Below are 21,863 nucleotides of genomic sequence, written 5' to 3'. Positions count from 1 at the left end.
AGGCAATATCATAGAGCAGGGCTTCTTAAGCTTTGTCCCCTTTTCGCCAGAGAAAATTTTCCTCGACCCCAGGTATATAACTATATAAAAACAGGTATGCAGATCAAACATTTAGGGCCAAGTTTTTTGCAAACACCACGTTCAGTTATGTGACCTCATATGGGGGACCCATAGTTTAAGAAGCTTTGTTGTAGAGGATGGATTGAATTAGAGAGATTCAAGGCAGGGAGACCAATTAGGAGGATGTTGGGGTACTTGAGGAGAAAGGTGATGAGGGCCTGAACTAAGGTGGTAACTGTGGGAGTGGAGAGAAGGTATCGTATATGACCGGTTGTGGAGTAAAAACAGCAAGACTTGGGGTTTGATTGGATATGTGGGGTGAGTGAGAGTGAGGAGCCAAGGATAATGCCTTGGTTACAAAGCTGGGAGAATCGAGGATGGCGCACCCTCCAGAGAAAGAGGAAACTTGGGAGGGGTAGATTTGGGGAGGGGAGCTCCAGCTATCACCTTGGGGTCACAAAAGTGCTCCTAGATGGAATTATTTGTCATTCTCTATCTTTAATATCCATTTTTTTTCTCTCTTCTTCCATTCCAATTGCTCTTTTCCTCCCTGACCTATGTGTGACTGACTAAAGCCTGCCAGATCCACCCATGGGCATCACTTAGTTTCCCCATTAGGAGAGAGTTAAGCAGACTCCAAATTCATGTAATCCAGCCATTTTTCTTTTCTTTTTTTTTTTTTTTTGTGGGGCAATGGGGGTTAAGTGACTTGCCCAGGGTCACACAGCTAGTAAGTGTCAAGTCTCTGAGGCCAAATTTGAACTCAGGTCCTCCTGAATCCAGGGCTGGTGCTTTATCCACTGCGCCACCTAGCCGCCCCTGACCCAGCCATTTTTACCAGACTTGTGGTTGGGACCAAGGAAGAGACTAAGGGGCAGAGACCATAGGGAGGGGTGGAAGAAAGTCTCCCTATACCTCTCCTCTCTTATCCAGACTGAAGACACAAGCTCTTTAGCTTTTATCAGTCTATTCAACTGCTGGGAGGAGTACTTTGTGACTTGAATTCACAGTTGCTTAATGGAGATTCTTCTAAGGAGTATAAATTATATCGCACCTCTCAGGGTTTCTATGAGGAAAGAAAGCAGAGCCCAAATTTTAGTGGCCCAGGTCAGCAGCAGCAGCAGCAGCAGCAGCCATGGGGCAAGAATCAGAAAATCAGCTTACATATTTGCAATGTGAAATAATTTGAGAAAATTCAGTTGGGGGTGGAGGTGGGAACTAGTTATTGTAGTAACTTCTAAATTTCAGTGGGACAAAGTCCTGCCCTAGTTGGGGAGTAAAGTACTTTGTAAACCTCTTAAGTGCTATAGAAATGTAAGCTATTATCTTCCTGGGAATTCATTTCCCTCCCTCTGGAGTTTGAAAAAAGCTTTTTGGCCTTATGGGTCCCCATAGCTCAATGATCTATCTGAGAGGGACACGTAGTCCTTGCCTCTAGACTGCCTGTTAGAATAACCCCAAGGGCGACTCTAGTTCTCCCTTTCTACTTTCAAATCCAAATCTGGTTGTTCTGAAATTAAAATGAGATAGATTGGAGGTGGGGGAGGAATGAGGGGTGAAGGGAGGAGGGACAGAAGAGATGTCACTCCCTCATCTCCTGACTAGACTGTGCCCTTTCAGAAGGACACGCTGGGAAGTCATTCAGGCTCCTGGTACTGACAGTCACAGCACAAGCAGCAACAGCCCTGTTTGTCTTAGTCATTCACTCAGCCCTGACGCTCGCTCGGGGTGGGGGGTGGGGGGTGGGGGATTGTATGGCTGGGGCTAAGGAGGGGGAAAATGTCTTACCTTGAATCTACCTAGGAGGAGAGGGAGTGATCTCTTCTGGCTACCAGGATCCCTAGAGAGTCTGTAGCATGGGTAAAATGAGATACGGTCTCACCCCCAGTTGAACAGACTGACAGCTCTCTAGGATCCTTCAGTAAAAAGGGATAGACACAGAGATGTGCCTGGATGGACTTGTACTAGCTCTCAAGAGCTGATTGTTAAATGTTCAACGTGAGCATTTATGCCTTGGAAATTGGTAAAAGCTACCAATCAAGGCTAGATTTATGTTTTGTTGATTGTCTAAACTTTAGAAAGTGATAGGGAAAATGTTACTAATGCAGATTAAATGTAAAAATGTGTCCTGATGTACATTTTTTTTGGGGGGAGGGCAGAATTACTTGTTAAACATTTACCAGCACATTGCAGTTTTTGTTCAGCAAGCCAAGCACATTCCCACAATTCCCTACCAATGTGCTGAGCTCCTCAGAAGCAGATTCCTAGGATTAGATTTTTTGGGAAGAGTTTCTAAAGAATGGTGTTGTTACTGGTGGGTGTCATCAGATATAAGGAAGGGGGGGGGGGACCCAAAAGCCACTTGTCACTTCCTGTACCAGCTTGATATGAACTAGCAAAGTTCATATGAGGCAAACATAGAATTTAAGGATTGGGAAAGACCTTCTAATCCAGCCTTCTAGAATTCACCTCTCATATTTCAGGACAGCCTTTCCTTGAACACTTCGGTGATAAGGAATTCATTACCTTACAAGGCAGACCACTCTGTTTGAAAAAAATCTAATTGTTAAATCTTCATATTGAGCCAAAATCTATCTTAGTGTACATAGTGTGGAATAGTGAGAAAAGCTAGGAATGAGGACTGGACTGGGAAGGAGGCCTGAAGTTTTGTTTTGTTTTTTAAATAAAATGCATTTTTATTTGAAGTTTTGAGTTCCATATTCTATCTATCCCTCCTACCTTCCCTCCCCTCCTCCCCCTTGAGGGTGCAAGCAATTAGATAGGCCTAAGTTTTAATTTTGGCTGTTGCTAGCTATCTACATGACCTTGGACGAGTCATTTATCATCTATGAGCCTAGGTTTCCTGCTCTATAAAATGAGGAAATTGGGGTGGATGACCTCTGATGTCACTTTCATCACTAAAGCCATGATCCTCTGATGCTGGTACTGCTACACATTTCTGGAGAAGGGGAAGGAAATGGCAGATCTAGTAATAGTTTTCATCTTATCTGGAGTTCCTCAGAGGAAATGAGCACAAATCTCTTACCATATGCCTAGGGAAACCAAGGCCGAGTTGAATCCTGAGCAAACTTGTATAACCGAGCAAAATTAGCTTTGGGGATTTCAAGTAAAATATTACAAATGTCATGAAAAACCGAACATAAACAAAATACAATTTTGAGTGCCATTAAACCCAGACTAGCACCCAACCAGGTTTCTGCATGTGATGACTGGAAAATTTAAAAATTTTATGTGTACAATCACCTTCTACAGATCAGTTTATAAAAACCAGGAGTGACAGAAGGCTCTCTGAAAGAAGACTGTAGTATAAGGATGTGAGAGACATAAAAGACAGCCAGACACTACATGCTGGTAATAAAGAGTTGGGAAATATTTGTGGCTAGGAAGGGAAGCTGGTGAACAAAAGACACTGAACTGAATCTTAGCAGGCTGAGCTGAGCTGACATTTTCACTAATAAAAAACTTAAAAAAAAAAAGGTTTAAAGTAATGGATTTGATGTTCCAGGGACCTAAAAATAAATAACACATATCAGACTCTTGGTGTCCTAGGAGGGATACTGCAGATAATTTTACCTAGCTCATGGGGAAAGGGTTCTTCATCATTCTTTGGTATTTTGAGTCATACAAAAATGAGGTTCAGGATCTGAACTCCTCTCCTTGGATACTGGTGTGATAAATGTAACACAATGCAATATATGCTAATTGAGCACTGACTGTGTTCATATCGCAGTTTTTAATAGGAGATGGGGGAGGGGGAGTGAGTCTCCAAATAGGAATCTTGGGAGATTACAAGTTCCTTTTGAACAGGGCCCGGTTCCATTTTAGTCTTTGTTTATCAGCACAGTGTTTTATACATTGGCTCTGGTATGAGAGGACCTAGGTTCAAATTCTGCCTCTATGTGCTCTTGGGCAAGTCACTTAACCTTCCTGGATCTTAGTTTCCCAACCTGTAAAATGAGGGGGTTGGACTAAATAGTCTTTGAAATCCTTTGAATCTCTAGATCTATGAGGATTGATCCTGTTCTTGTTGTTTGGTAGTTTTAGTTGTGTCTGATTCTTCATGACCCCATTTGGGGTTTTCTTGGCAGAGATACTGGAGTGGTTTGTCATTTCCTTCTCCAGCTCATTTGACAGATGAGGAAACTGAGGCAAACAGTTAAGTGACTTGTCCAGGGTCATACAGTAAATGTCTGAAGCCAGATTTGAACTCAGGAAGACCAGTCTTCCGAATTCCAGACCTAGCATTCCATCCACTTCCCCACCTAGCTGTCCATGATCCTTATAATCCTCTGTTGTACTTATCTATTGATTTGGTGTTCTTCCCAGTAATGCAGACCACAACCCTCCTAGGCTTACCCATATAGGATGAGACTTCTCCGTGTGGTCCCATAAGTTGGCTATCAGCAGGGCACAGCCTGTTGGGGGAGGCCCAATTCATGTTTTTGAGACATTGCAAGGTTTACTCTCCTTTTTTAACATTGATGATTTGCACAGCCCATGTAATGAATCCTTGCAAACAATGAGTGCTTAATAAAGTTGTATTGAGTTCCATTCCCTGACATGCTCTTAGCACAGTCCCTGACACATAGTAGGCGCTTTAAAAATGTTTAGATCGATTTCCTCAAGGAACTTTCAGTATAGTAGGAGGCTAAGACACCAACACAGATAACTGTAATAAACAATATTAATGACAGTGCATTAGAAAATCACAAAGCCAAAGGTTGTTACTGATTGGGGATAGAATAAATACAATATGGAAAAATATACTGTTCTAGTTATTAATGGAAATAATGATCAACAAATGTACCTGATAATGCTCTAAATGGGCTTGAATTTTTGAAGGGGAATTGTTTTTGTGTGTGCATGGGATTTAGAGCTGGACTTGGAAAGCAGCTTGGTACACTGGAGAGGGGGTGGGGAAATTGATAGATTTGAAGTCGAAAATTCTGGCTTCATATCCCAGTCCTACTACCTACTAATTGTTTAACCGTGGACAAAAACTTCACCTTGCTGGGCCTCAGTTTCTTCATCTATAAGAGGATAAGGTGACACTACAGGGTGCCAAAACCCCTTCCAACCACTAAATCTGTGATCCTAGGGTCTTTTAAAAGTCTTCAGATACCCTTCTTTGAGACCTAGGCAAACACATGTTGCAATCCTTTTGCTTGTATTCATCAACTGAGGTAGCAGAATTGTAGGTCTTTGAGAAACTGCCTACCTCTTTTGAGCTACATGTGAGGATTTTAATTGGAAGTTCTTCGATTTTTGGTTTTTTTTGATGATAAACAATCACCTCTCTCATTTGTTTAGTCGTACAAAGCATGTCCATATAGCATTGTCTTATTTCATTCTCATGACACAGCGGTGAAGTACAATAGGAAGAGAGAGGCCTTATTTGTAAGGCTCTGTGATAGCCTCCCTTTATTTCTAGAGAAATAGAAACTCTTTACATACTTGTTTTTTCTTCTCAGAGAGGGCTTAACTGCTTTGCAGATTCTTACAGATATTTTTCCAAAGAAAAGCTTTATTCAGTCTGGACTCTTAAACCTCCTTTGTGAAATGGTGTGGTATTTAATAAGATATGTGGCCTTTGCTATCTGAGTGACGCTATCAGGAATCTAAGCAAGTTCAAGAGACTTTTCTCTCTCCCCTCCCCCCACCCCACTCCACACCCCCTGCACCCCTCAATAAGGCATTTTAATCAGTTTTTGCTACTTGGCCATATTTGATGAGCTACAAACTAAGGGATAAACCACCCCAGCAGACCTCAGTCTACTCCCTCTCTGCAAACAAAGATCTACCACATAATATTAGATTTGGGATGAAGATTGTCACAGTTTAAGAATGTTTTGCAGTGCGGTCTCTTTCTGAACTGAAAACATTCTTTTAATGTGGAGAATTCCTAAGAGAACTGTAAAAATCCTACTCACATGACATATTACCCCCTCCTGAATAGAGTCTACTGAAGGGTTATTAAAAATTTACCTTTTTGTCAATAAGGTTCTTTATGGGGCATTTTTTCTCTTTGCATTTTAATGCGATATTCTCAGCTCCAGATGTATGGGGGAGGAGACAAAAAGGCCATTTAAAGTAGACATTCCAGAATGCCCCCATTATTTCTTTAATTGAAGCCAATGACACATGGACTGTGCTGTGTGTGGACATAGTTGCATTTGTAGGTTGGCTTTAGCTAACCCACGCAGATTTTTTGACCACGGCCATGGAGAAAACATTCTTTTAACCATCCTACTTGGGAAAGTCAGAGTGCCGATCAAGCAATAATTGGATGTGAGAAGTTGGAAGCAGCTGCTCCTGTTTCTTTGAATCTCAAGGCAGTTCAGGAGCATTTTGTAATTGGTATGAATGATCCTGTGCTATTAAAAAAAAAGTTTCAAGTATAAAACTGACAACTATACGGAATATTGGAAAATGCTGTATTGAACAAAAAAGCCTTCCAAGCTTTTTTTTTTTTATTAAACCTGATAACACTTGGGAAAAAAAATAGGTTTTACCATTGGCTTTGCACCAATTGATTAGATCTTATTTTTCTTAAGGATGCTTATTATTCATTTTTTTGACTGAGGACAATTTAGTTATCTTGATGGGGTGGTGTTGAAGTCTTCCTATTATTCTTCAAAGCAGCATTCAATTCATTTCCCTGAAGAGTTCTATTAAATAATGGGAAAAAGCTAAAAAGACCATTGTAATGATTTCTAAGGCAGAGGCTGCTGAGACCTTGGTTCCTTGGACCCTCCTTGGAGTGTGGATGTCTGTCTTGGTAGTGGCATTTGAAGGCTTAAAATCTGCTTCATGGTAGTAGCAAAGACTTTGGTATCAGATACAGTGGGGGATATTCTTGGTTTAAATTTCAGGCATAAAACAGAATCAAAGAATCAGAGATCTAGACCGAAAAGGGACCTCAGGAGCCATCTCATTCAACCCCCTTATTTTACAGATGAGAAAACTCAGGTCTAATAGGATTTATCTTGTAAACTCCATGAGGACAATGACCAGTGTCTTATATAAACTTTATACCTCACTCTCATATCATAGGGCTCTGCTCAGAGATAAAAATGTTGAACTCACCTTCAGAGGATAATTCCCAACTTTGTTTCCCTGAAGGAAAGGATTCAAGTAGATATAGTTGGGGGAAATAGTGCATTTTTCAACAGCAACATCCAAACCACAGCAGTGTGGGTATCACAGTAGCACCTCTGGAAGAAGGTGGCTCAGTGCAGATAGGCATTCCTGGCCAATAAATGGTTGGGTGGATTTTACCCAAGTTCTATGAATAATTTAGGGCTATGAAAAGTTATTACCTCTGACTTGTTATAGAATAATCCTCTATTCAAGTGGATGCATTTGTCACCAGAGTGGCACAGGATTGAGGTCAGGAAGACCTGAGTTCCAATCCTGCTTCAGCACCTTTCTCTGGACTATTCTGTATGCTACAATGCAAAGATAACAAGGCCTGGAGTAAAGAGGTATAGCTTTAAGTCTTAGTGCTGCCATTAACTAGCTTCATGACCTTTGGAAAGTTTCTTGACCACTCAACTTGATTTTGCTTCTCTGTACAATGAAGTGATCAGAATAGGCCTTCCAGTTCTGACATTTCATATCAAATTAACAATTGCTCTATTACTTCAACTTAACAATCATTTAAGCACTCGTGGGTTAGCTCTACTGTTAGCTCTACTTCTCTCCAATCAGAGGTAACTTCACAGAGGCTCTAGGAATAACCCAAATTTATTGAAAGACTGTTATGGTGGACATGTGTCTTCTGCCCAGTCTTTCATTTTAGTTGTGAAAAATCCAACAGTATCTTGGTCTCTGCATTTTTCTTGGAGCCAGGGGCCCTTTGGCTCTCAATATTTTGTAGCATTGGAAATTTGAACATCATATAGGAAGGTATCACCATGGGGAATATAGTGTTGAACACCAATGAACTCCCTAGAAGTATGCCTAGATTCCATCTTTGTGTCCCTGAGCCCTCTGCATCCCCAACCATACTGTAATTCTACCTTGGAAATATCTGAAGGCCCATAATTTTCTTCTCCCTCTTCAATTCAACAGGAGCTACATATCTTGAGGGATGAATGAGAATTTTCCTTTTTTGTGATTATGTTACAGAATGGATCTCAATCATTTTTAGGGAAAAAAGAAAAGAAAAAGACCATGATAGAGTTTTAGGATCATCAGACCCACAAAGAGAGAGGGGGTTGAGAGGGGAAAGTCTTTTATTCAGATTTAAAATACAAATACAGGATTAAGGAAAAATTAAGTGAATGAATATTGGTATCCTAAGTATATTCCTGGGCAGCTAGGTAGTACAATAGAAAGAGTGCTGGGCCTGGAATCAGGAAGCCTCAGATACTAGCTGTATGAACCTGGGCAAGTCACTTAATATTATTTGCCTCAGTTCCTCATCTGTGAAATGAGCTGGAGAAGGAAATGGAAAACCACTCCAGTATCTCTGCCAAGAAAACTCCAAATGGGGTCATGAAGTGTCGGATGTGACTAAAATGACTAAACAACAACAAATATATTCCCATTGGAAGAAATGAACCTCCTGAACACAGAGAAATGAAGATGAGTCATTCACCACATCTCTATCAGTCACATCAACCAATGATGGCAGGTTTCACTAACTGCTCAGTAAATGCTATAGCAAAAAATAACCACAATCCAATAGTAATGAGAGCTAAAACTTGATGATAACATTGGTTCAGAACATTGTAATGGGATCAATCCTATATTGACAGGGATAGGCTAAATGATTTGCTAGGCCTCTTCTGGCCTATTTCATCAATGGTCTGTGGTTATTACAGTCACTTTTTCCCATTAGTATGCCATAGGCAGTGTCTGATCTTGAGGAACAAATTTGTTATAGGGTTTTCTCAGAAAAACAGCCTAGCTCTAGTGTTGGGGTACCATTCTGCTTGCATAAAATCACACCAACAGAATGACAAGGGAGGCACAGATGATATGAGCTATTTTTAGAATCAGGCTCAAAGCTAACATGTATTTTCCTGTTTTGAAAGTTGTCTTGTTCAGTCACCTCCCAAGCCCAAACCATATGAACTTACATGTCTTTCCCACAGGAAAGAGAGAACATTTTCTCTTTCCTTTGGGAGAAAAAAAAAACAACAACATACCACCACTACACCATTATTATTAAAAAATATTGCTACCACTAATAAAAAAAACCACAGTAGAGTAGTTAGCATTTCAAAGAGCTCTCTTCTGGACTAAATCATTTTACAGATAGGTATTACTAGGAAAATCAGGAGCCAACTCTGGTGGATAAACTGTGCCCAGTGAATTTAACTGGTCTCAAGTTCATTTTTAAAAACTAAGGTCGGTGAGCCTATGTGAACCTTATTTTCAAAACTAAAATCTGGTAAGGTTTATGTGTCCCCTTACAGGCACCCTCCAGAATGCTGTGGCACTAAGGGTGGGCCCCAAAGCTTTTTTTCAATCTGCCTTTAGCTCAAACTGGAGAGACCTGATATTTCTGCTGTTCATGCTGCCATTCTTCAGGGCCCTGAGTTATTTAGCACATAGGGAGAGCTCTGTTATTAACTCATATGACATGGTCAAAGTGATTTTTAATTTGTCTTTTGGAGAAACAGGAATTAGAAGCTCATGTATGGGGATAACTTTGGTCAGATGCTTCAGTTCTTGAAAGGGGAAGCGATTTTGGGGGAGTGGTTAACAGAGAGGCAAGTTAAGCCCTCTGACCACATTTTAAATCCTCATAGAAGTTTGCTCTTTAAAAAAAAAAGCTCAAGGGGGTATTGTTTACTAAATCCTTCAAAACTAAACACCCCATCTAATGTTTGAACTGCCTAACCTCTGCTTGTAAATATGTGAAAAATCCCAGAAACTCCTGGGCCATGGGCTAGACTCCTCAAAAACCCAGGGGAGGTTTGCTGTTCATCTTATGTTGTAAGAGATTTCAACTTTACTTCTGTTTAGCTTCTCTAAATGACAGCTTGCTTAGATGTATCCCATGACCTACACTGAATTCATGTTGGAAATCAAATAGAAACAAACCAAAGAAAGATTTAAGACAAAAATTCTAATGGCCATCTGCCTTTAAAAAAAGTATCTTTGTAGAGTATATTATAAAATGCAAAATGGATGATTTTGATTATATTAAATTAAAAAATTTCTGTACAAACAGAAGCAATGCATCCAAAATTAGAAGGGAGGCAGAAAGCTGGGAAACAATTTTTGAGGCCAGTACTTCTGATAAAGGCCTCATCTCTAAAATATATAGGGAACTAAATCAAATTTATAAGAATCCAAGTCATTCCCCAATTGAGAAATGGTCAAAGGATATAAACAGGCAGTTTTCTGATGAAGAAACCAAAGCTATCTATTCCCATATGAAAAAATGCTCTAAATCTCTAATGATTAGAGAGATGCAAATTAAAACAACTCTGAGGTACCACCTCACACCTATCAGATTGGCTAAAATGACAAAAAAAGAAGATAATAAATGTTGGAGAAGCTGTGGGAAAATTGGAACACTAATTCATTGTTGGTGGAGCTGTGAACTGATCCAACCATTCTGGAGAGCAATTTGGAATTATGCCCAAAGGGTGATAAAGCTGTGCATGCCCTTTGACCCAGAAATTCCACTTTTAGGTCTTTTTCCCAAAGAAATCATGGAAGGGGGAAAGGGACCCACATGTACAAAAATATTTATAGCTGCTCTTTATGTGGTAGCAAGGAATTGGAAATTGAGGGGGTGCCCATCAATTGGGGAATGGCTGGACAAGTTGTGGTATATGAATACAATGGAATACTATTGTGCTGTAAGAAATGATGAGCAGGAGGAGTTCAGAGAAACCTGGAGGGTCTTACGTGAGCTGATGATGAGTGAGATGAGCAGAACCAGAAGAACATTGTACACAGTATCGTCAACATTGAGTGTTGACCTACTGTGATGGACTATATTCTTCTCACCAATGCAATGGTACAGAAGAGTTCTAGGGAACTCATAATAGAAGAGGAACTCCAAATCCAAGAAAAAAAAAAAAAGAACTGTGGAGTATAGATGCTGATTGAACCATACTATTTCTTTTGTTTTGGGTGCTATTGTTTTTTTTTTCTATTTTGAGGTTTTGCATTACTGCCCTGATTTTTTCTCTTATAACAGGATTAATGCAGAAATAGGATTAATGTTATTATGGATATATATATGTGTGTGTGTATATATATATATATATATATATATATGTGTGTGTGTGTATATAGATATATAGATATAACCTATATTAGATTACCTGCTGTCTAGGGGAGGGGGGAGGGAGGGGAGGGAGGGAGAAAAATCTGAAATTGTAAAGCTTGTATAAACAAATTGAGAACTATCTTTACATGTAAAGGAAAAAATAAAATACCTTATATGTAAAAAAAAAAAAAGTATCTTTGGGCGCAGCTAGGTGGCACAATGAATAAAACACTGGCCCTGGATTTAGGAAGACCTGAATTCAAATCCAGTCTTAGACACTTAATACTTACAAGCTATGTGACCCTGGGCAAGTCACTTAACCCTCATTGCTCCACAAAAGTATCATGTTTTACATGATTGCATATGTATGACCTATATCAGATTATATACCACCTTAGGGAGGGGGAATGGATAGAGTTTGCAACTGAAAACTTAAAAAAACCCCAAAACCCAAATGTTAAAAAAAATTTGTTTTAACATGTAATTGGGAAAAAAACCCCAAAATATTACTTAAAAAATTTAAAAGTATCTTCAAGGCACACAACTATTTTGAGAAATCTTTCAATGACCATCCCCCCCCCCCCAAAAAAAAAAGTCATTGTAGGGTATATACATCATTTGGCAGAATTTTTCAACTTTGCAATTGTTTTCCATTCCTACAACCATAATAACAATAATGACTTTCCCTTCTAACACATGGGCGATGCTGCTGATCCAACACCAGTAGGACATAGGCTTGGAGTTGTTTTTCCATTTGTGTGGATGGATTTATAGTAATCTCTCCTCACTCCCTGGCCTAGCTCACTCTGTAACCAACAGCTTGCGTTTCTGAGATTACTGGCCAGGTTTAGGAGTACAGTGTGGGACCATGGAACAGAGAAGAGAAAAGAGCCTGATGTGGTCATTAGACTCATTACTTTGACCTGATTGGCAACATGCTCTAATGAGGGTGTGGCAATACAAATAAAACCATTTTCCCCAGTCTATTATGTGTACTCAGTGGTTCTCACTTATCAATCATTTAGAAAATTGTATAAGAAAGATTTGATGTAAAAATATACCAAAGCAGAAAAAAGGCTTGCTTAATATTCTCTTGAGATCTGAAACATGTTCACTTTTTTCCCTTCTCCTTTTAATACATCAGAAGTTATTTAGGGGAAGCAGCAGACAGAGAATAGGGTTGGTTGACAGTTGAGAAAAGCAAGCTTTATTTCTATACAGTTCTAGCAAACAAAACGCTTTGGGTATTTCATTTTATTTTTTGATGTCCCAGAAAACATGGCCACCTTATTTGCAAAAATACCTCCTTTAATTCAATTACATTTGGTTCAGTCCTATTGTTTTCAGTTTCCTTCTATTTCAATCCATTCAACAAACATTAATTAATGAGATATAGTATGTTGTGCATGGGGTTCTGGGCCAGAAGACTTGGCCTGTATGTGACCTTAGGGCAAGTTATTTAATCTCTTGAAGCCTCAGTTTGATTTGGAATATGAAGAATGATAATCCTGGCACTGTCTACCTTACAGGATTATTATAAGGATCGCATTGGGGAGAATGGGTTGAATTCTGGTTTTGGATTTGGGAAGACGTGGATTTGAATCCCATTTGAGGAATTTAACTAGCTGTGTTATCCCAGGGCAAGTTTTTTAGCTTTCTAAGGCCCTACTTTCCCCATCTGTACGATAGAGGAGTTGAACTTGATGACCTAAATGGTTCTTTCCATTTTTAAATCTTTGAAGCTGTGGATATAAGGCACTTAAAATCATGAAATAATCGAAAGCCATTGTTGTTAACGGTCATAAACACTAAGAATGACCCACTTTGTGCAGAGCATTGTACCAGGCATTGTAGGAGATGCAGCTGTTAGATAAGGCAGACTTTCTGCTCTCATAGAAGTTATATAGTATGGCAAATGGGTCTCTACAGTACACCTTACCCAGGAAATACCCTAATACCTTAAAAAGGCCAAGGTGCCCCCTCTGCATCTAAGATCATGTCCAATCATCCTGACCAATGTCTTGCCACTGGATTCAGATGACCCTGGAGTGAGTGATGACTTTGCACAGCCCTGCTTCGCCTAAATCCAATTCACATGCAAGTCAAGACATCCCCCTCCTGCTGTCATTGGTCTTCTTTGAAAATGAAGGACAAACAACAACAACAAAACATCTTGCTCGATGTTGTGTAGATGGAAAGAAAAAGAACCTTTGCCTTCATGGAACTGATAGTTTGGTAGATTGGATCAAATATGTTCACAAATCAAATATAAAGTAGAGGGGCAGCTAGGCGGCACAGTGGATAAAGCACCGGCCCTGGATTCAGAAGGGACCTGAGTTCAAATTTGGCCTCAGACACTTAACATTTATTAGCTGTATGACCCTGGGCAAGTCACTTAACCCCAATTGCCTCACAAAAAAAAACCCAAACAAAATATATAAAGTAGGATGCTATAAATGCTTACAAATTGTTGCCACAGGGAGAGAAAAGGGGCAAATTACTTTCTATTAGAAACCAAAGGAAGCTTCATTTTGGAGTATTGGTAGGACTTTAACAGGTAGAGATGAAGCAAAGGCATTTCAGCTATAAGGAAGAGCACAAGCAAAGGCCTGGAAGCTGGAAAGAGCAGGCTACATTCAGGGAAAGGTGAATAGGCCAGTATGATTGTTGCGTGGGGGTATAGGAAGAGGAAGAATGGGAGCTAAAGCTAGAAAGTTAGGATGGAGGGCCTAGGTCAGTCCTGACTATAAACATTTATTAAACACCTAACTATATGCCAGACACTGTGCTAAGCACCATGGATACAAAAAAGAGAGTCTGTGCCCTATGGAGCTCACCATCTAACGGGAAGACAATACACAAAAAGAGGCTGAAAGGGGAGGAGGGGAATACAAAGTACCAGTGTCAGGGAGACAATGGAAAAGTCCAAACAGATCCCAAAAGAGTGCAGAGCTGGGTGGGGAATGAAGAGCAGAGGGTTGTGATGAGGTATTGGGGACCAAGGTTGATTGAATCTTGCAGGATGATGAGATTTCCCAATGATAAGGTTCCTGGGAGGCAAGATAGAGAAGTCCAAAGAAATCAGAAAAGAGCAGAAACTTGGGTGGGAGTCCCATGAACTTTTAGGTAAAGAATTTGGATTTGTTTGGCAGGCAATGGAAGGATTTTCAGAGAAGAGAAGAGATGAAATCAAAGGAAGATTCATTCGTCCACAACATTCAGAAAGGATGGGATTGCTTTAAATTGATCTAATGCTTTGGCACTTGAGTGGATACTTTATTGGGCAGAAACAGATACAACCCCTTCTGATGTATGATTTTTGTGCAAATTTTCCAGTGTATTTATTTACCACAGGAAATCTACCCAGTATACTTGAGATCTTTCTCTTGTTTTTTTCTTCTTACTATCAATCAATGAACATTTATAAAGCAACTGCTAGGCACCAGACATTGTGTTAGGCTCTGGGTCTACAAATACAAAATTGAGAGAATTCTTGCCCTTACGGAACTTATTTCCAATTAGGAGGAAACAACTTCACAGATGAGCAAATATAGGATATATACAAAGTCAATACATGATATTTTTGTCTTGTGTTCTGTCATGTCTGACTCTCTGTGACCCCATTTTGGGTTTTCCTGGCAGAGATACTGGAGTGGTTTGCCATTTCCTTCTCCAGCTCATTTTATAGATAAGGAAACTGAGGCAAATGGGGTTAAGTGACTTGCCCAGGGTCACACAGCTAGTAAGTGTCTGAGGCTAAATTGGAACTCAGGTTTTCCTGAGGTCTGGCACTCTATCCACTAAGCCACTTAGCTGCCCCCGCCCCCTCCCCATAGTGTTTTAGGGAGCACTAAAAAAAACCAGAGGAAACAGGAAAGGAGTACCAAGTCCTCTCCTTGTACCCTTGATCCCATTCTCTATTGTCCCTTCTAGTAGATTATCCCTATAATCCTTCCCTCCAGATTTTTAATCTCTCCCTAGGTACTTGTTTTTCCTCAGATGGCTACAAATATGTCTAGGTCTTCTGCATCCTTGGGACAACTGGGTGGCATAATGGATAGGGTGCCAGGCCTGAATTCGGGAAGACATCTTCCTGAGCTCAAATCTGGCCTCAGACACTTACTAGCTATGTGACCCTGGGCAAGTCACTTAACCCTGTTTGCCTCAGTTTCCTCATCTGTAAAATGAGCTGGAGAAGGAAATGGCAAACCACTCTGCCAAGAAAATCCCAAATTGGGTCATGAAGAATCAGGCATGACTGAAAAATGATTGATTCTTGTATCATTAAAAAAACCCCAACTTTCTCTTGTCCAGGTCACCCCTGCAATGTTATCATGCTATATAACTCCTCCCTTTCACAATTAAACTCCTCGAAGTAGCTATCTACAACCCTTGCTTCCACTTCCTTTCTTTTCCACTCTTTGAAACTGTCACTCAAATAACTGCTCTCTACAGAGTTAATTAATCTTTGATTTGCCAAATCTGATCACCCTTGCTCACTTTCTAACCTTTTAAACTTGGCAATTCCTTCTCAACCTCCTTTGTGGGACCTATATACCATCTCGTAACTGGATGGAACTAAGGTTCTGTCTAAAGTCGTCTTTCTCTTTTCATCTTCCTTAGTGATCTCATCAGCTCTTTACTTTACTTATAAACAGATTAAATATCCAGTCTTCGTTTCTTTCCTCAGGCTGTCCTACAGGTTATACCCCCCCAGCACCAATTCTTACTGCATGGCCAACCCATCTCCTTTTCCATATCCTAGATAACACATATTAAATACTTTTGTCAATCTTATAATACTATATACTCAAAATTAATCCTTTACCTTCAAAATGAACAATTCATCTATAATCTCATCAGTGTGGATATTCCCTCCAGGGATGCAGATTGCAACATGCCTTTGAGTTTTTACCCTATGCCACTTTTTTCAATACCTTCTTTTAATTTTTGCCACATGGGGTCCAACCAATATTCCAGAGACCTTCCTTGTTTTTTTCCAACATCTGTAGGATATCAATGTAGCATATTGACTCTCCAGTGGTTATCCCTTATCTTCATCATGTGAAAACCTCATCTTTTTAAGCCATTTATTCTATTTCATCTTTTCCCTCAATTTCTCCTTGACAAAATATTGATTATAATGTGTTGTAGCCTCCTCATATCCCCTGTGCTCCTCACATTTGTCCTCAGGGTGATTTTCAATTTAATTTCTTCAGAAACTGTTGTGTTCCATGACTTTCAGCCATGAATTCAGCTGAAAAATTCAGCTGAAAAACAGCAGAATAATATTAGTATTCAAAAAAATGGGTATTTGTTTCAGAGAAAAGCTTGGCATCATTTTTAAAAGAGCAATAGTTTTCTAAAGACAACTCATTTTCTTCTCAGTTCTGGGTCCAACTCCTTGTCCATCTTTTGTGTTTGTCCCCCCCCTCCCACACACACACACATCAATATGTGCACATGTAAATATACACAGATATTTGCATGTGTGTACGCATTCTCATGGACAAATTTGATAGGGCATTCATCAGATTATATATCATAATCTGGACAATAGGCATTCTTCATCTCTTTGATTTATCCCATATAGTTAGGCCAAAGTCTTGGGTAATAATGGATATCATTCCAGGGGCTCTGCAGGTTCAGGGGGTTGATATAATTAGCACATTATGTGAAAACATGAGCATCTGAGGGAATTTCATCTTCTCTCTGGAATCACTTCAATTTGGACTCTGTGCTAGACTCCTTCATTTAACTGTTGAACACCTTGATGAGCTTACTTGTCTCTGTTTTGTAATGATTGGAATGATGCCACCTGCTGGAGACTTACTGTAGAAAAGCTCCGCCATGAAGTGAAGGTCTTTGAGGGCAAGACCATGTGTCTTTTCTTTGGCTTCAGGAAGTGACGTTTGCTTGTGGGAGGAAGAAGGGGGAGCCGGGCAATTGGACTCGGGCTCTTTCCTGGGGACTCTGGCAGAGAGGGGAGCTAGAAATGTGCTCTCCCTTTAATAGATAGATGAATGTAGGCCTTTCTCTCTCTCTTTACCAAATTCTTACTCTCCTTAATAAATGCTTAAAAGTCTAACTCTTGCTAAAGCTTATAATTTATTGGCAACCACTCATTGGATATTTTAGACAGTTTAGCTAGAATTTTAGCCTTAACAGTTTTATACCTCTCTTGGCATTAATGATCAGTAGTTTGATGAATGAGTTCATTTCTATTGTTATATCTTTCAAAGAATCTTGTATCATTTTGACATAGGCGTGGGAGAGGGCTAGTTGGAGGAAAGCCTCTGAGGTGGCATTTTGCTCTACCTAATCAAAAGCTTAAAAAATATATTCAACAAGCAATAAGCACAATAGGATGTTGTATTCTCTTTAGCTTTAGTAGATTATGTGATGGTAAAGATGTGGTCTATTTTGGAATATTAGTATCCACTTATTCCCTTCTAATGCACTCATCAAGGATGCTCTTGATACTTGTATAAATTATTCCCATAATTTTATATAGATGAAAAAGTTGCTACATGGGTTGGTAATTTCTGGTATTTTATTGGTTATTTAATAAAGTCCTTTATTTTTCTGTAACTTTCTTATCTCCCTCTCCTTTTCAAGGGGGGTAGGGGTGGGAGAGGATTCTTTGAGAATTGGTCTCTAAATATTGTCAAAGTTCGAGACCACTTATTTGTATTGATTGTAATGTGTTTTAGCCTCCCCACACCCCTGTGTTTCTTTATTTCAGCTGCTTTTCCTAATTTTCTTCTCTTTAGTGCTATTTTCACCTCCTCTATATGTATATTTTGAACTGTGATATTATGGTCCAAAAGTGGTAGCTTCACTGGTCTTGATGGTGAAAAGAGTTTTATAAAAATCTTTGTAGACCCATCTGTGTGTTGTATTCTTCCCCTTTAAACTCTTTAAAAATTTTTTTTTTTTTTGCGGGACAATGGGGGTTAAGTGACTTGCCCAGGGTCACACAGCTAGTTAAGTGTCAAGTGTCTGAGGTTGGATTTGAACTCAGGTCCTTCTGAATCCAGGGCTGGTGCTTTATCCACTGCACCACCTAGCTGCCCCTCCTTTAAATTCTTTTTTTTTTTTTTTTTTTTTACTGAGGCAATTGGGGTTAAGTGACTTGCCCAGGGTCACACAGCTAGTAAGTGTTAAGTGTCTGAGGCCGGATTTGAACCCAGGTACTCCTGACTCCAGGGCTGGTGCTCTATCCACTGTGCCACCTAGCTGCCCCCCCTCCTTTAAATTCTTAAAATGACTTTGGGGAGTTACATAAATGTCAGGTATTATTATTATCATTATGCCTTTTATGTCAATTTGACAAATATCATATTTAATACCTTATTTGATCCTCACAACAACTCTTGAAGTAGAACAGGGTTGGTGTTACTGTTACCATTTAATAAATGGGGAAGAAGAGGCTCAAAGTGACTCATGGTTACATGGCTAAAAAGTCTCAGAATTGGGGTTCAAAACTAGACCAATCAAGAAGTGAAGTTTTTCTATGGCTAGGGGAAACACAGGTATTTGTGTAGGCAGCAGGGAAGTAGCCAGGAAACTAAAAGAGACTGAATGTGGGGGTGGTAACAATTGGAGAGGAAATTTCCTAGGGGACATGGGGGTGGTATTGATTGGCTCAAGAAAACAAGTAGGGAGGTTATGTCATGAAGGGGTTTTGTTGTCATGAAGAATAACCACTTTTTTGTTAAAGATTTGAGCAAAAGGAGGAGAGAAAAGTGAATGTCACCAAAAAGTTTTTATTTATAGAATGGGGGAAAGGAACTTGTAATGAATTTAATTTAAAATTGTTTTTTCAGCAGAGCAAGATGAGATAGATGGGGAAGGTATGGTATAAGCAAGCTTGAGGAGAGTAGACAAAGTTTGGAATATCCATTTGGGCGGGGTGGGGGAGGGGAGGGGGGAGGGAGAGAGAGAGAGAGAGAGAGAGAGAGAGAGAGAGAGAGAGAGAGAGAGAGAGAGAGAGAGAGAAAGAAAGCTAGTCAGGGAAGGATAAGAGGATTGTTACATAGCAAAGTAGGCCTAGTTAGATTAGATTTAAAAAATCTGTAGTGGTCCCAGTGTACATGGTTGGGTGACTTCCTCTGGCAGTGTTCAGCAGAATAGGAATAGGAATGGAGAAGGAAGATGGTGGGTATAACTCAAGATTGGGATTTGGCAAAGCATGAGCAGTGATTAGACATTAGAAGAAAATTCAAGGTTGAAGCAGAGTCTAGAGCTGACCTAATGTAGGATCTGAAATGAAGAAATTTAGACCAGCAGAGGGTAAAAGTTCTGAGTGCAAAGTTATGGAGTCACTTGAGGTGTCACAGAACATGAAAAATAAATTCTGAAGGTTAAGGCAGAGAGAGTAAGGAAAAGATGGAAGGTTGGGAATTTTGGAATTTTGAATCGTGATGGCAGAAGTTAACATAATAGCTGCTGTGGGCTGTAACCTTTCAAAGATTTGACCGTTAAACCCAATTTTCTTACCTGCCATTTCCACACATCCTAAACAAGTCATCTTATTTAATGCCCATAGGATATTATAGTGTGGCCATTTTAAGATTTGGATTTAAAAATGCTAAACCAATAACAAAGCAAAATAAATTATTATATAACTTTCAAATATGGCTATTTGTCTTTAGAGCTCTGTGCTTAGAACAGTTAGCAAAGAGGACCCTGAACATGCTAGAGGTGATTGGGAAGTCCCTCCTGTTCCTTTATCTTTATGGATAAATTACATTTTTGCCGTAGAAACTTAATACTCCAGACTAGGTGTTTAGGGGTAGGTATGTACTACAAACATCCCCAGATTAGTGTTGGCGTGTCACAGAGACACTGTTGAGGCTGATAGACTTGCAGTCTGACTTCTCTTTTTCCCCTCTCAACTCAATGCACTTCTGTTTAAGATTGGGTAATTTTTTTGGTCCTTCACCCCCTCTGCAAGACCCCAGATGAATGCCGACTGTCTTCCTGTGTAATCCTACAATAATCACTATGAATAGGCAACAGAGAAGGATAATTTTTTGCCAAGAAAAGAGATTTCCGTTTGTTTCAAGGGGTGGTCATGAAAAGAAGTGCAAATCACTCGTGAGATTATTAAATGTAGCAAACAAACTACCAGGTAATGTTTTGCTCATGGTGCTTCATCCAGATCACAAGATGTCAGGGGTCATAATGTGGAGGGATAAATGTGAATGTCAACATTTTGGCCACGGTTGCATATAATATTTCATAATAATGAAGACCCTCCCCTGGTCCTTCCCCCAAACTATAAACCAGAGAGCACCTGGAAACTCAGATCACAAGAGGGCTAGAAACATTAATTAATTTTATGGCTAAGGTTTATAATGGGCTGCAAAAAAAAAATCCCTACTATAATTAGAATATACATTCCCCAGTTTTATCGTATGTCAATGCACATTTCTCTGCACAGCTGCTGGGGAGAGGGAAGGGCACTGTTGAACTGCTATTTCTCTGCCATGACAAACACCTATTAAGCAGTCAGCATAAATGCTTCTCGTTACAACCTCTGACATCACCCTCAGGGCAAGCGGACACAGAACAGCAATTGCTGAATTGAGTATAAAAATTATCGTTTTATTGTCTATACAACTGAAAGTCTAACTTGGACTCCTGCTTCAGTCAGCGCTGTATAAAGGAGTGATTCTTCCCTGGAACAAATAAGCACAGTACACCATTGTAATCTAAGAAACAGGCACTATTTATGTATTGGAAAGCCTTGTTCACAACAGTGATAACAGTCTAATGGCCCAGAAACCACTATTTTAGCAGCTGTAGAAAAAGGAGTCATAAATAACAAGATGTTGAACAATGTCAGAGATTAGAACACAAATGGAATCTTCCCCATTAACACAGCTGTTCTATCTGTTAGTTTAACAAGCATGATTCATAGGTGGGGACCATATATTTAATGTTTATAAAGGCGTCTTCTCCTCCAAAGCGCTCAAATGCTTCCAGTGTCTCTTGGATCAAGTCTCCAATGTTTACTCTCTTCTGTTGGCTGTAGTCAATGCCATCTCCGGAGTTAACTGGTTAAGAAAAACAAAAACACAAAGACAGTTATTTTTCAGCACTTTTCTGAAAAGCATTATATAACTTGCCAGGCATTATCAATAGCTAATATCATTCATTGTTTTGTTTTGTTTTTCCCTTAGCCAGGTGATACTGGGAGACACTACCTTTTATTTTATATGGCAAACTTGACATGTTTTAGGAGCTATAAAAAATACCTAAAAATGTTTTATTCATGAATTTTAAAGTCTTCTGATAAAAATAACTGGACTTCTTCAGTTCCTACTATGTGTGAGGTACAATGTAGGCACTGAGAAAGTTAAAAAGGTAAGTAAGACGCAGTCCATACTCCAGATGGTTTACTGTGCTTGTGATTCATTTGAGACACTTAGAAATCTTTTTTCCTTTACTTCCACATTTATGGCTGTGCCCTAAAGGTTGAGGTTGCTGGAAGTGTGACTGCTTGGTAAGAAAAAATATTACTGTATTTGACGCG

General features: G+C 39.6%; 1 protein-coding gene and 1 long non-coding RNA gene across 2 annotated transcripts in view; one reads left to right on the top strand and one right to left on the bottom strand.

Annotated features, from left to right (window-relative positions):
* The window catches only part of LOC122754329, a 169,837-nt gene that overhangs the window by 43,785 nt on the left and 104,189 nt on the right, over window positions 1-21,863 (top strand). The window lies entirely within an intron of this gene.
* PACRG (parkin coregulated) overlaps window positions 20,897-21,863 on the bottom strand; it is a 652,064-nt gene continuing 651,097 nt past the window's right edge. The window contains exon 5 of the mRNA XM_044002646.1: window positions 20,897-21,384. Coding sequence (XP_043858581.1) covers window positions 21,224-21,384 — 161 coding nt within the window. The 3' untranslated portion in view covers window positions 20,897-21,223. The remainder of the gene's footprint in view (window positions 21,385-21,863) is intronic.

The sequence above is a fragment of the Dromiciops gliroides genome, chromosome 4 (assembly GCF_019393635.1).
Source record: "Dromiciops gliroides isolate mDroGli1 chromosome 4, mDroGli1.pri, whole genome shotgun sequence".
In the NCBI taxonomy this organism is placed as follows: Eukaryota; Metazoa; Chordata; class Mammalia; order Microbiotheria; family Microbiotheriidae; genus Dromiciops; species Dromiciops gliroides.
This window is presented reverse-complemented; position numbering and strand designations above follow the sequence as displayed.